The sequence below is a fragment of the Rhopilema esculentum genome, chromosome 12 (genome assembly GCF_057945365.1).
Source record: "Rhopilema esculentum isolate cy_ngs chromosome 12, ASM5794536v1, whole genome shotgun sequence".
Lineage (NCBI taxonomy): Eukaryota > Metazoa > Cnidaria > Scyphozoa > Rhizostomeae > Rhizostomatidae > Rhopilema > Rhopilema esculentum.
This window is the reverse complement of record NC_142826.1, coordinates 7,277,166-7,291,220: the sequence shown is the minus strand read 5'-3', so window position 1 is coordinate 7,291,220 and position 14,055 is coordinate 7,277,166. Positions and strand designations below refer to the sequence as shown.

The window sequence follows — 14,055 nt, the reverse complement described above, 5'->3', positions numbered from 1 at the left end:
TAAGAAGCAAAGCCTCACTATTCCTGGGGGGCTTATACGAGGGGGGCTTAAAGAATCATTGTTGACATTAAGAAAACAATTACTACCAAAAGTATGAATTTGTTGTGGTAATTCAATAAAACGCCATAGGCAACCCAAGACGGCAAAACTCATCAAATTGAGGGGTCCAATTAGAGAATTTACGGTAGCAGTGGGGGCTTATTCGAGGGAGGGGGGGCTTATTGACAATTTGTAGTAATAGGGCGGGGGCTTATTAGAGGGGGAGGGGGCCAATTCGAGGATTTACGGTATGTTCAAAGTCTGTTGCAACTGATCCAATACCGATTGTGTTGCTTAAATGAATACACTCTTTTTATTTAAGAAACAAAGATCTTAATAACGATTGAGTTTTGCAGGCTCTAAACTCTGCTCAAATGTTCAGCTCACATTGTTTTTGAAGTGTTTCTAAATTTTAATGTCGCAAAATTGATAAATTGAGGTCCTGTGTAAAATTTGTTTCTTATGAAATGAGGCTTTGCTTCTTAAATATTAAGATAATTCTAGATACAAAGCTAATGTCCAATCAAGTTTTCTTGACATTTATTACTTGTCTCGCCTAAGGTTCAATTGAGCGTGAAGTTAGTCAACTGAGTTCAAGATATTTAGCGCCCACCCAAAAGACCTGAACTGCCATAACAAGCAAAGCCTCATTTCACAAAAAAAAAACAATTTTTATAATTTTTGAAAATTGACCATATAACCTGAAAGGACAACATGAAATACTTTTAAATCTGCCAAACAGGTTATGTTATGGTAGGTTATAAACAGAGACAAAAAATTAAGGTTTTCGATGGCGGTCGCCCCCAATACCTTGGAGAACAGTGGTCTTTTGTTCTAAGACATTGGGAAATGTGATTTCATCTTATTAAAACAATAGGCTTGCCCCCCCCCCAATATTTCACCAAGTGTCCGCCCCTGATAAAGCCCTTGACTTGTTTTTAACTTTGCTGTTAAACTTTCTAAATCTTCACGACTAATTCACTGATTAAAGCGTAGCAAGACGGTATCCAAGTGTCTTTCGTCGGCGTATCCAAGCGCTCGCAACATCTGTGGCACGACTATTAACGGCATTGAGTTCTAAGTGTTACGTCACAAGAAAACTATTTTTATAATTTTTGAATTTTGATCAAAGAACATAGAAGAACTCTATCAATTCCTTCTAGATATGCAAAATCAGGCCAATGAGTCAAAAACTGAATGAGATATAGCAAATGAAAGATTTGAAATTTGCTAACGGATCACCGTTATTTTGGCTCTGCTCATAAAGTTTATGAACAGAGACCAACTTAAAGAGGTTTGATGGGGCAAGAGCCTGTGCTCATCTGACCATAACTCTGTCAATTCGTAACACTTTTAACTGATTTTTCATATTTAGAGGTATTTTACGATGCTTTTTCAGGTTATGTGATCAGAATTCGAAATTTATAGAAAAATATTTTTATGACGTCATTCTATTGCAATTTCCACTCCATTATTGCAAGGAAGCTTTCTCGATGCCTTGAAAACACAGTTATACTGGAAAACCCCGAGAAGGGGATTCATAGCCACGAAGAGCACCCAAAAATATTTTCTGACCCTCTCCCGTTCACACTTTTTGCACCATAATTGTAAGTGGGAAGATCATTTGCCAGATGCCAAACTTTTGTTAGTCTATCTGAAAATGACTTTGTGGTGCTTAAAAGCCATTCTCTGGCCACATTTTACAGTAGTCGTGCCGTGTTTCTAAAATATGACAATGCCTTGTAAAATCGGATCTCGGTCTAGATATCTATAAATAAAAAAAACTTTCCTTAAGAACCGGCAAATTGAAATTCAGCCTGGATGTTTTTAATTTTTTCGAAAATTTGCTCCAGGATTGTTCTAAATTATTTCTTGAATTATGCGGAGTTCAGGCCTCATTTGCCAACAAAATTGGTGCGACAGGCGTTATTTGCTGACAAGTTTGAAAGTTCACCCAAAAAGCACCCCTAGATGGCAAAAAACTCTTCCTTTTTATATAAATTTTTTAAGGGTGATTTCACATTATTGTTCTTGACATTTGACAAATTTTGAGGCTCGTGTTCTTAAATAATTGTTTTTGTAAAAAGAGTAATAAAACTGCTGAAAAATAACTCGGATCCACTAACAGTAACCAAAATCCAGATGTTGTGAATGATATACCCGCCGAAGTAAGAAATGTCAACAGTCTAGAAATCTTCCAAAAGCTAATAAAACAAATCAAAATTCTGTACTCCTGCAAATTATGAACCCGGATATAGCAGGGCTAGCATATATCACATAGATAGATTCCCAGAGGGTGGGGGGACCTGACTAGGAAAATGACAAGGGGGCTGTGCGGGAAACCTTTTTGCACCCTAACCCTGTCATACAAAAATTTGCCAAAAGCATACCCTGACCCACAAAAGTTTTCCAAAAAATACGGCACACAAATGCCAAAATTTCCCTAGATGTTATGATAATTACCACTAGCGAACGTAACTGAAAATGCTCATTCTAATTTAAGAAAAAATTAAATAGCCCCCCAATAATTCCCAAATTATATTTAAAACCATACAAAAAGTTGGCCCCAATCTGCTCTTAGTTTTTAGCATCTTTAGCCCCCTCCCCCCCCTCCCTAAAAAAACGCTTTAGCTCCTCCAATCTGTGATATAAACCGCTGTCCTTGGTATTTAATAGCCTTTTGCAGGAAGAGCTTGTTATTGTCACAAGTTAGTGTAAAACTAAAAGGACTAGCAAATTAGACCACAGTTTTTTTGACTTTAACATTTCTTCAAAGTGTAAATTATATAATGAAAACTAAATTGAAACGGATCTTACTTTGGAAAACCCATTATAGAGATGCTCAGGGTACACTTTTGATCTTTTCGAAAGTTAGAAAAACAATTTTTCCCGTATATAAATGTTCACAAGAATAATAACTATACAATATTTGATCATTAATATTCTTCTATGTTTTCAAAAAATTTTCATTTCTTGAAGTCCTTTTAAGTGTTCTTCTACGTTTTTACGTCCCTTTATAGCAGGACTCTAACTTTGACCCTAGTTCGTAGACGGGGCTCTTCGCAATTTTTCTCGCCTGGATTCAAGGCAACCGTAGCCAGCGGAGGATACACAACGGTGTCTCCGTTTTTTTTTTCAAAGCTGTTTAGCTGTCAACAGCCATCAATGATCAATGGCCGATTGTTCAACATGCTGCCAGCCGCGATAGCATGGTGTAGCCTGCGACACAGACCAAATCGAATGCATTCGATTTGGTCTGTGTCGCAGGCTACACCATGCGATCGATGGTAACAGCAATTCACATCATGTTAATTCTCACAAAACACCAAGGAAAACATGAGTAACTTACAGGAAGGACCATACCAACCATCGGATTATTTGTTAAATAATATTTACAAGATTTTCAATGCCAAATAGCGAAAATTGTCGCGGGAAGACTGCAGACACGTGCATGGGATTTGGCGCGAAAACGGTTTGGTTAATGTGGTGCAAAGCCTAAAGCTCATACAAAGGACAGAAAGGAGTTGAGATTGCTGCTAACCTTACAGTAACCAGGTAATGCCTCATTTCGTTTTATAATCGAAATTTCCAATATAAGTTTTTTAATAATTTCATGGAATTAACATAAAGCGTTTACTAACATAGGATTTGTTTCACCGAAACATTCCGATTTTTCATGAAAGTGGGGCGACTACCACCCAAAAACCCCTCCCCTCTGCATAGCAAGTGTCGCGAGAGCACGCCCGAAGTCCTGTAGAAAAAGTCAAAAACGCTTTTTGTGTTGCATGCAGTGTTTTGCCGCGAAGGCGGAATATCAAAGGCATCAAGCAGGATTATCACCCGTCCATGCGCTGTCATCAGGATTAGCGCCAATATCACTGTCATGCGATTTTTTGGGAAAATGCAGACTTCTGATTGGCTTAGGTGGTAGAAGCTGCTTTTTTCTACCGATTGCGATTAATCACGTTTGATTTTGATTGGTCTGTGTTTTCTTTCTCCTTTTGGCGTGGATTTTCTCCTTATGACATGGATCGCGTTAATTACTGTGACTTGCTATTGGCATTTAGCAAATTTAGCGTCCCCCTGAAACTTAAAAGCTGTACGTTGCTTCGACCTACGTAAGCCGACTTTAAACCTATGTGTCCTTCTGTTATAACAGTAAAGAAGCAAAGTTCTATTTTAGCGTTTTTCAGGGCTTCACATTTGCTAATGAACGACAGACAGAAATTTGAGATAGATTTCTTAATTTTTAAAGCACTTTCCGAAAAACAAACGAATGGCGTTTAGACTGGAAGAAAATCCAAAGCAAAATGCAGCAAATCCTAGGTGAGAATAATGCTTTGTACAACATTTGGAAATAATAAACATTCTAGAATTATATTTTAGAAACCATTGATAGTAATAGCAGAGAGGAACCTTAGCTTTTAAATTACAAATTACTGTCTAGTCTAGAAAGAATCTAAGGATCAAGGGTACATTGACGACATTCGAAATCCTTTTTTGCCAAACATTGTTTCCATTAATATACTACTGAACTTTTCGAAGCTACGTGCAGCTGCAAACGAGTCGATCACCGCATGGTCGACAGTAATGGCTTGAGCTTTGGATAACTCGCGAAATTTTGCATATGAATTGTGTCGAAATGGCATGGTTTAACTACACCTTAAAACCTATCTGCAGAATATTAAAAATTCAAAGGCCGGCCAGTCATCTTGCAATGCAAATACGCGCAGTGTTAGAAGTTTTCCTTTAGAATCAGATCCCTGCGAGGGTTGATTTTTACGATAAGGCTCTGGTGATGTCAGCGTAAACCACTGATTAAGCATGACTAGCGCTGTCTTCACTCTCAGTCAAGTCAATCAAGTCACACAAAAGGGGCGACAATTCATCGAAAGATATCTTGCTCTCAGGAACAAGTCTTTCTGCCACAAATTTATCCCATATATCTTTTGAGTTCTTTCCGCGAACAGCGCTAAACAAAAACCACGCCCTTTCGTGTGGAAGAGTTCCACATCTTTCGTAATCGAGTAGCTCAAACTCCCATTTAAGATCTCTTAATAAAAAGTTTCTCCTATCTAGATCATGAAGGACATCCATAACTTCAGCTTTGTCACAAAATTCGGCACCAACAACTTGAATCAAGGCGGCTTCAACTTGCTTCAGTGTGATTTCATTGTCCGGCTGTATCGCGTCATAGATCCTAATAATTTCAACAGGCATCAAGATTTCTTCGTAACACAACCCAAATCTTCTTACTGCTTCGTCAACCAACTCCTCTTTCCCGAGTGCATCCATGATCATAATCAAATTATTCGCTGAGTTTAATTAAGAGTACCCCCGAGAAATACTTCTACTTTTTATTCACCTTTCTAACATGCATACAGAAGAGCTTTTATGTTTGCAAAAAGGTTAAAATGAGAATATCTTGTTCTTGCTTCATCATCAAGTAAACAAACTATGGTCACTATCGACATCAATAATTGAATGAATCGTCCTTTTGCTCCGTGTTATCTCTAGTTTGAATAAATTTTTGCAAGTTTGACCAATGGTGGAAGCAACTTTAAACAAAGCGGTTTCTTATACGGGCAGCAATGAGCAAGTAGGCCAATCAATTCGCATCAAAAATTTACTGTAGCAACAAAACTAATGATGTCGGTGGCTTCAAACAATCCCTCTGTTGAACAAATTGAAAAAACTACGCCAGGTCATCAAGAAGCTAGTAGAATCACAGTGGAAACTTGAAGATAAGGCACGATATACAAAGTTATCGTATTCTGCTTTCACGGAATCAATCTAGGTATTCCCGGATACAAATGGAATGAATGTAGCACCAGCTTTCCTATCCACAATACAGGGGAAACCTCTCTTAATCACATTTGTGTCAACCTTCAATGCTGTCACCTGCGGCAAGAACCCATCAGCTGGAGGTACGCTAGGCTTTTTAACAAACAAAACGACAATTTTCTCTCATTTGGTTTACATAACAAGGCTATAAGTATTTAAGATGTTAACATAAAAGTAAGGATATATTTGTCAAGAGATAATTCTGTTTTCACTTTCTATACCCTTGCAACAAACGTTTCTGGTGTTTCTAGATTGAAGTTTTTGCCTAAAATCTTGAATTTTTCCAAGAGGAAGTTTTCGTTCTTCTTTTCCATCATCTAATGCGAAGATACAAACGGTCCAGATGCTAAAACGAGGTTCTTCCTTGTAAAGTGAATTGAGTGGACTGGTGTTGATTTGGTCAGAAACGAGGCCATTTCAAAAGCTGATTCGCTGGACAAAAGATAGAGAAATTTATCATCATGCCAAACAATTAAACTTGAAGAATTTCTTGATCTTTATTCAATCATAATTAACATAAGATGCCATTATCAGAATGAAAAAAGCACAAACTAGCTACTGATTTGTAGCGTCTAGCTTCTTTTAATAACCTCAGCGAAGATATAAGAAATGGATAAATCAAATCACTTCTTACTTGTTTTCGAACTGGTCCATTTCCTCGTCGTCCTCCATTTTACAAGCGCGTTTTATATCCCAAAATTTCAAACAATTGTCAACTCCACCTAACGCAACGCAAATAATTGTAATAAATTGAAAAATCTATATAATATGGAAGCTTCAATGAAAATCGAGAAGAGTCATGAAGTCTTTGCTTCAGTTATTGAAAGGGAGCGCAAGTCTGTTTGTTATGAAAAATGTCCAGCCAGACCTTAGCTACAGTACAACCTGTTACAATCGTAAACTACTTTGTATATATGAACCTAAAAGGAGAAAGAAAGCGTTAAAATTAAGGCCTTGTTCATACTTGCCAAAGTTGGCAAAAACCAAATAACGAAAATTAGTAAAACTAAATTGTGTAGAAAAAATAAGAAAACAAGGAGAAGAGGAGTGGTCACCAGATAGGGAATGGGAAATGGCTAAATTTGTAGGGGAGATTGAGAAAACTCCTGTCTACGAAATGCGTGAGGCATGAATGACTATAAAAACAAATGTGAATATCAAAATCCCGCACCATTACTCATTCCTAAATGGGATCCTGGCATATTAGCAAAAACTGCCTCATATTCTTTGGAGCTGGCCACAATGAATAAATTTAAACGTATTGATGGTGGGAAGGAGTCGAAATTCTAAATTTTATTAAAGAGCTGTGTCTTATGATGGCACATAAGAAAATAAGCAAGAAAAGATGTCGTCACCCTCAAGCGAACTAAAGCAATCAACATTAAAAATTCTTGCACTCTTTGTGATTCTTAATCTTTTAGAGCTTTGATTGACACTAAAGCTGGTGACTCGGCGGTTTCGTCACAAAATTAAAACATTCATCATTCTATGCTTATCATAATATATTTATAGATTCCGAAACCCTTAAACATGGACATTCTCCGTTCAGAATACGCAATAGGGTGATTTCTTTAAAAATTGGTACAGTAAATTCTTACGATAATAACGACAAATGTGAACCAGGCTTTTGATATTGAACGGTAAATGTTAGACTCCAAAAGTGGCCTACTTCCCATCCCATTGTCAAAACAGCGCATGAGCTCTGGGATATCATTCTACCCTAAGATTAGTTGAAACGGAATTAATGCTACCTGAAGCGAGCACGTGACCATCCCGGCTGAAGCTAAGAGCAAATACTGCCTCCGTGTGGCCTGTTAAATCGATTACTGGAACGCCATCTGCTATGTTCCACAATAATATTCTTTTATCGACACCTAGAATGATTTGAAATTCCGGTTCAACAAGCAATATTCAAGGTTTTGCTTTAAATACAAATGGATTACCATTATTTGCAAAATAAAAAAGTATAATTCAAAAATGACAATAAAATATGTTATAAAAAAGTAAATGTAAAAATGATTAAAAATCTATGCTAGATTTTTGTTATAAGTAATGCTATAAATTTCAATCCTATTGGATAAGGGGAATAAATTCTAAAAACATACCTGACGAAACAAGATGCTTTCCATCGGGAGAAAACGCAACAGCATGGACGGCACCCTGTCGAATCAACAAAAACCATTCAAATGAAGCCAAGACAGTTATCAAAAATAGATTTTGCAAACACCCCTTCATCCCTTGATTATATTTAGTTTAAGGTCAAAACTGGTTCCAGATATACACCAATAATTTACGGAAGGTATCAAACAAGCTTAAATTCTATCTTTCACATCTTATACAATGCTTACACTGACTTTGATTTTATAACCAAATACGTCATAAAAAGGCTAATGAGTAACTGAAAATTGTGAAAAATTTGTAAGATACAAACAAAATTAAACTCAATATAGGTGAAACTAAATACACTATTTTCCATTCTTTCACCATGCTGTTCCTACTTATATTGCAATTAAATTTGATAAAACTGACAACATTCGAGCTAGATGTGCACAATTTTTGGAGTTTTATCTGGATGAGAGTCTCAACTGGAAGTACAATCTGTCCAACCGTTTATAATTCACAGTTTTTTTGTCTATAATTCACTATTTTCGACCTTTTTAATCGATGAAATTGTTGTCTGAAGACAAATATTTGTCTCATTTATTGATAAGGTAATTAGATTTTAAAAGAAAGCCTGTAAAGCCATTTCGCATGGAATTTATACGTCTAACACTCATTTTATGTCCAACTCAAAAAACTTCCAAATTTTGGGACTTCGATACATTTTCCGAGAAAATATTGGGTTCATAAATTTCTTGTATATAAATAAAAATTTAAAATTTTTTTGATAGGCAATGTCCAAAGAAACTCTGCTGAGTAATAAAAATGCATTCTGCCAAGGGGGTGCTCGCCTCTCGTCAGTCTTTGGAATACTTAAGAAGTTGTCCTTTAGGAATTTTGTGATTGAATTTTATGAATTTAGAATTTTGGTTACTATTTATCAATTATCTTACAGCAGATTAATCATTACCTACTTATGTTATAATTAGTTGTATTTGCATGCAAAAATGAAATTCCACATAAACAATTAAATGAAATGAAAAATTTCCTAACTTTGAAAAATTTCATTTCAAGCTTACATACACTCTGCCAAAAATAATAATGACTTAACGATTAACGCTGAATCTTTACAACATAAAAACCGACCATCTTTTTTTCGATGTTGAAGGTGCATAGCATCGGTTCAGGCAAATATTGAAACAGCCTACCTTATGACCAGTGAACAGACGCACTGAATTGCCAGTAAGAATATCCCACACACGAACTGTCCTGTCTGAAGAACCAGTTGCGATATAGTTGCAGTTAGGATGGAAATCAATGGCCTAGAAGCAATGGTAAGTATAAAGGAAATTACGATTTCAAAACAAAAAAGGATTTGTAAAATGAATAAAATTACCTTGCAGACCTTTGAATAGAAACCAGTTTGACTGAATAATTGCTATTGCTAGCAGGAAATCTTGGGGGTATTTGAAATGGTTTGTACCGTCATATCTAGCTTCTACGTCTCCTTTAACCAGTGTTTGTTACTTAAAAGTTAAACATTTGTTGATACATGCTTTAGCGAAAAATGTCTGTAGTTGAAAAATTTTTTCAACTATGATAACCGTCTCTTTTAAGCTTTTACTTGGAATATGAGACTTGAATAATTACGTGCATAATAATAATTATGTGGCTAACAAAGATGATAGTAGACCAGGAAGGGGCCTTATCATTCACAGGGAAGAGCCCTTATTCGATATTATTGAGAGAATTTTGTTGCAAGCCAAGTACACTCTTCTTATATAAGAAAAACATTATAAAATCGCCAGCCTCAAAATTGGTCAAAAGTCAAGAACAAATTTAGAACAAGCTGAGGCTAAGCTTTTGTAAAATGCAATTTTGAACAACGTTTTATCTAAAAAGCGAGGACTTTCTGGCCATGTGAGGAAGCCTTTCGTGAATATGCAAACTTGTCAGCAAAAGAAGGTTATCTCGCTCACTTTGTTAGCAAATGAGGCCTGAACACCTCCCTAGAGCAAAAAAAGCCGACAATCGCACTGCTTACACCCTGTTAATTTAAGAACAATTAAGAGCAATCCAGCCTCAGATTTTCGAAAAAAGCCTGAACTTTAATTGACTGGTTCTTATAAAAAGAGTGTAACACGGAGAAAAGCTTCAATTTTATAAAACAATTAGTTATAATCGAGGTTATCCACGCACACATTTGCTAAAGGATATCTTGAAGGATATAAAAGATGAACGTAGGTCGATTGGAAAAACAATATTTGAAAACAAATCTTTATTCTTCTCATAATTTCTTATATTTTGACTGCGAATAAAAGGCGTTTAAACGAATTCTCAAGCCTTCCTTTATCATCAGCGCAAATTAATGTTTACTGTGCACCTTGCTTAAGATGGGAAAAGGCCTTTTCATAGTAATTAGCCTGAGCTATGTTTTTGACATTCTTGTATAAATAGTCCCGCTAATTGTCTTTGCCGATATTGTTCTTAATCGCGATTAAAATTCATAACAGGCGCTGCTTATTAAAAATTTAACGAAACTCCGAGGAGGCAATACATACATTCAAATCAGCTAAGTGTCCAGCGAAGATTCGCAGTGGTGTGTGAGAATCTGTCGACCAAAGACGAGCTGTTCTGTCAGCTGATACTGACGCAAAATAAAATCCTTTTGGGCTAAAAGAAAAGAAACCAATCGGGTCACTGTGTTGTCATTAAAATCTTAAACGCCTTTTAGTTTGATAACGTCAAAGTGCAATTAAAAGGAAGAAGAAACCTTAGCATGAAGAAAATCGAGACAGGTGGCTGAGTGAAGTAGCCATCTGTGCAATTAAAGAAAATCACATTGAAATTAAGAAAGTCTTTAAGCTACAAAAAGCTATTTTGATGTTAAAGCTGCTTAGAGCTGTATTAGAAGGCACTGTTTTTTACTCGCTACCGGGAAGATCCAAAAGGGTGGATATGGGAAAGGGGCATAAAACAAACAAACATAGCTACACCACATCACATAAGACCAAAAATGAAAACAGAAGACTATAGGCACTGAGGTATTGGTGACCAATGTTTAACTAAAAGCAATCTCATGGCGAGAATGGAAATTTTGTGCAGGGGCTAGGAGAGCTTTCATCCTTCCTCGGAACAATAATTCAATTTAATTTACGGACTTGTCTTGTAAACAATTCAAACTTCTTTGTACAAATTTATAACTTAGAATCGGGTTAAGAGCCAGAACTTTACTCTAAATATCACAATGCTAGTGCTGTTGATTTTATAGGAGATTAATTCATCATTAGAGACGGAAAATGAAAATTGTTGCATGGTAAATCAGACGAAGTTTGAAACTTTAAATCGTCACAAAATGTGCATTACAAGCAGGTACAATCCTATGGTTGTTTGTGAATCATATTATGAGCTCAAAAAAGTCGTACAGTTAGCTGTAGATTGAATTGAAGCATACACTGAGCATTGAAAGCCTTCATCAAAACACAATGAAACCAGGCAGGGTATGGTTGAGGATTTTTGGTGCAAATGACTTTATTTATCGAAAGAAGAGCAAACGAGGAGCAGTTCCGAATGAATTTCCCCGTTGCATTTCATCGCTTGGCTGTTGCGGTACCCTGAACACGTTAAGTTCAAAGATAATAAGATATTCGATATGTGCTTAAAGAAGCCCTAAGTGAATCCTAGATATTGACATGGGTTTGAAACCGAACTTCTCAAATGGTTTAGTCACATGAGATTAAACCTTCTTCGTAGGGGTTAGCCTGTTTCCAAGACTTGACGGTTTAAAGGGCATGTTTCGTGAACATGATTGGCTAATGCAATACAATTATCTTTTTTGTTTAGTACAAAACATGGAATCGAGGGTGAGGAAGTGTTTAACACTTTAGAGGTGGTGAGCCACCATTTCATCTCCTGCCAACCCCCTACAGAGTTGACAGCAACCGCATACTTTTATCTTTCGACGGTAAAAAACAAAGCTGTGCTACCCAAGATTTCTAAAAGTGCTCACCACTAGCAAAATGTAGCATTACGTCTTCACGCTGAGAATGTCATAAAACGTACCTAGTTGTGTAAGATTTTTCTGAATCAATTTTGTTGTTCTTCTACCCTTTATTTTGTTATTTTGTTGATAACTGTAACTAAGGTATACACGAAAGTCCATATAAACCAACTCGTCTCTCGTACTGCAGAATGTCAAAACGGCAGGAAAAAGCGTAAACATAGCATATGATAATGGACAAAAATTCTCATAGAAAGAGCTCGAATATAAGGGGCTATTTTTCCAAATTTTTCGTGATTTTTAAAGTCCAATATCAATCATATTGACGAGGTAAGGTATGTATACATAAATAATATACAGTGTACAGTTGCCTAATGATCGCAATAAGCGTGAAACACGTGAATGAGGTAGGCTGCCAAATTCTTTTCCTCGAAGCCTGAGATTTGAAAGTAAGCGAAAAGTACTTACCAGAATCTGACACTCCACACTGGGAATGTGTGGCCTTTATAGACAACAAGATTTGTAAAAGTGTGCAAACTCCAAAGACGGACTGCAAAGAGAAGATTCAAAATCAAAATTATTAGGCATATCAAAATAATTAGACTCCCGAGTATCAGCCACTTACTGTGTGAAATCTGTGTGAAAGTATCAAGCAGTTCATAGAAAGAGCAGAAGTAAACAGGGCAGCTACATTTTCCAAGAAAGAAAAAGATAGATTTGTAACTTGAAGGAAAATTTTTCTTGTGCATTAGTTAGATATATAATTTCTCTGACCAAAATAGAATTTCTCTGACCAATTATCCTTAAATCTTAAAACATTGTGTTAAAAGATTGGAAAGGATGGTTTGAAAAAAGGAACATCAGCGAAAGGTCTTCGAATCTGGAAACTCCAAAGGTTTTTTACACATGTAGTACGAAAATAAAAAAATATTTCTTCAGAAGAATTTTTATTTAATAATTCCCTAAATATGAAAAAACATCAATATTTTTCAAGCACAGGCAACGTAGGTATAAGAAGATATAAACGAACCAGTTCCATCTTCTGACGACGATACAAGAAATGAATTGTTTTCGTTGAAACTCAAGCCATAAACTGGCCCACTGTGACCAAGCAATGTTTTTTGCTCCGTTGCTGATCTGTAAAAGAAAAAATGAAAATGCACGTATACATTGCGTGTGATACATGTTTTTGTCTGTATATTACGGTGTCTTACGCAGCTAGCAAAAACGCAGTAACATGCATTTATACAACAAGAAGCAAAATGAAAAATCGAAAAATTCCTTGAAATTGATTCGCTATAGGCTCAATACTTTTGAAAACAGCAATGATCAAGCAAGCCCCTAACCTTTCGTTCATTATCCTTTCCAAAACATCATCTACAAAATAAACAAGACCTTCCTTACCTAAAGAAGAAGCATTGACTGTATTTACAGCGTTTGGAGAAATCAGAAATAACTAAAAGAAAACTTGACAAGCTGGCTAATCCTTTTGAAAAAAGAAAAAGCTAAACTGTAGGATAATACTGATCACTTGTTATGAAAAACAGGCTTCAAACCTAATTAATGTACAAAAGCAGAGTACAAAGTCAGACGTTTTGATTTCGAATTAAGGCCCGGTCCTTGACAGTACGTCCTTTGCCTGCCTGCTCAACAGAGGATGAAAAATGATGGCACTAACGCAGAGTTTGAGAAAGAGCGTGTTCCAGTGTCTTATCAAAAAGTTATTTTGGTATATGGGCTTCAATTACGATCCTTCTTTAGAAGCATTGTCTACATCAACTTGAAAATCTGATGGCACAAGCTTTAAAACCACGATAGGATTTTGTGGCCGAAACAAGATAGATTGAGGACACTTAATACCACAAACACAAGCACCTCCTTTGTGAACAATTTACACGGTTCATACGGCTGAGATAAAGCAAACTAATGAAGTATTTTGCAAAATCGCCCAGACTAAAGTCAGCTCTGAAGCTTTTGAAGAAAGAAATCAAATTTGCGTATGGAACTTAATTATACTCAGTGAGTTCTGTATAGCAAAGAACCTTCCTCGTTCATAATCAATAACAAAGCTC

The 14,055-nt window shown here is 36.2% G+C and overlaps 1 protein-coding gene across 2 annotated transcripts in view; it reads right to left on the bottom strand.

Moving 5' to 3' along the window:
* The window catches only part of LOC135681511 (transcription initiation factor TFIID subunit 5), a 52,017-nt gene that overhangs the window by 7,142 nt on the left and 30,820 nt on the right, over positions 1-14,055 (bottom strand). Inside the window, exons 15-23 of one of the 2 annotated variants that reach the window (XM_065196028.2) lie at positions 13,330-13,360; positions 13,014-13,120; positions 12,452-12,533; positions 10,545-10,656; positions 9,192-9,305; positions 7,989-8,043; positions 7,635-7,757; positions 6,518-6,605; positions 5,765-6,315 (exon numbers count right to left, since the gene is read on the bottom strand). In XM_065196028.2, the coding sequence (XP_065052100.2) occupies positions 6,201-6,315; positions 6,518-6,605; positions 7,635-7,757; positions 7,989-8,043; positions 9,192-9,305; positions 10,545-10,656; positions 12,452-12,533; positions 13,014-13,120; positions 13,330-13,360 (827 nt within the window). In that variant the 3' untranslated portion in view covers positions 5,765-6,200. Of the gene's footprint in view, positions 1-5,764; positions 6,316-6,517; positions 6,606-7,634; positions 7,758-7,988; positions 8,044-9,191; positions 9,306-10,544; positions 10,657-12,451; positions 12,534-13,013; positions 13,121-13,329; positions 13,361-14,055 lie in introns of those variants that run through there. The other variant, XM_065196029.2, reaches the window with a different exon arrangement.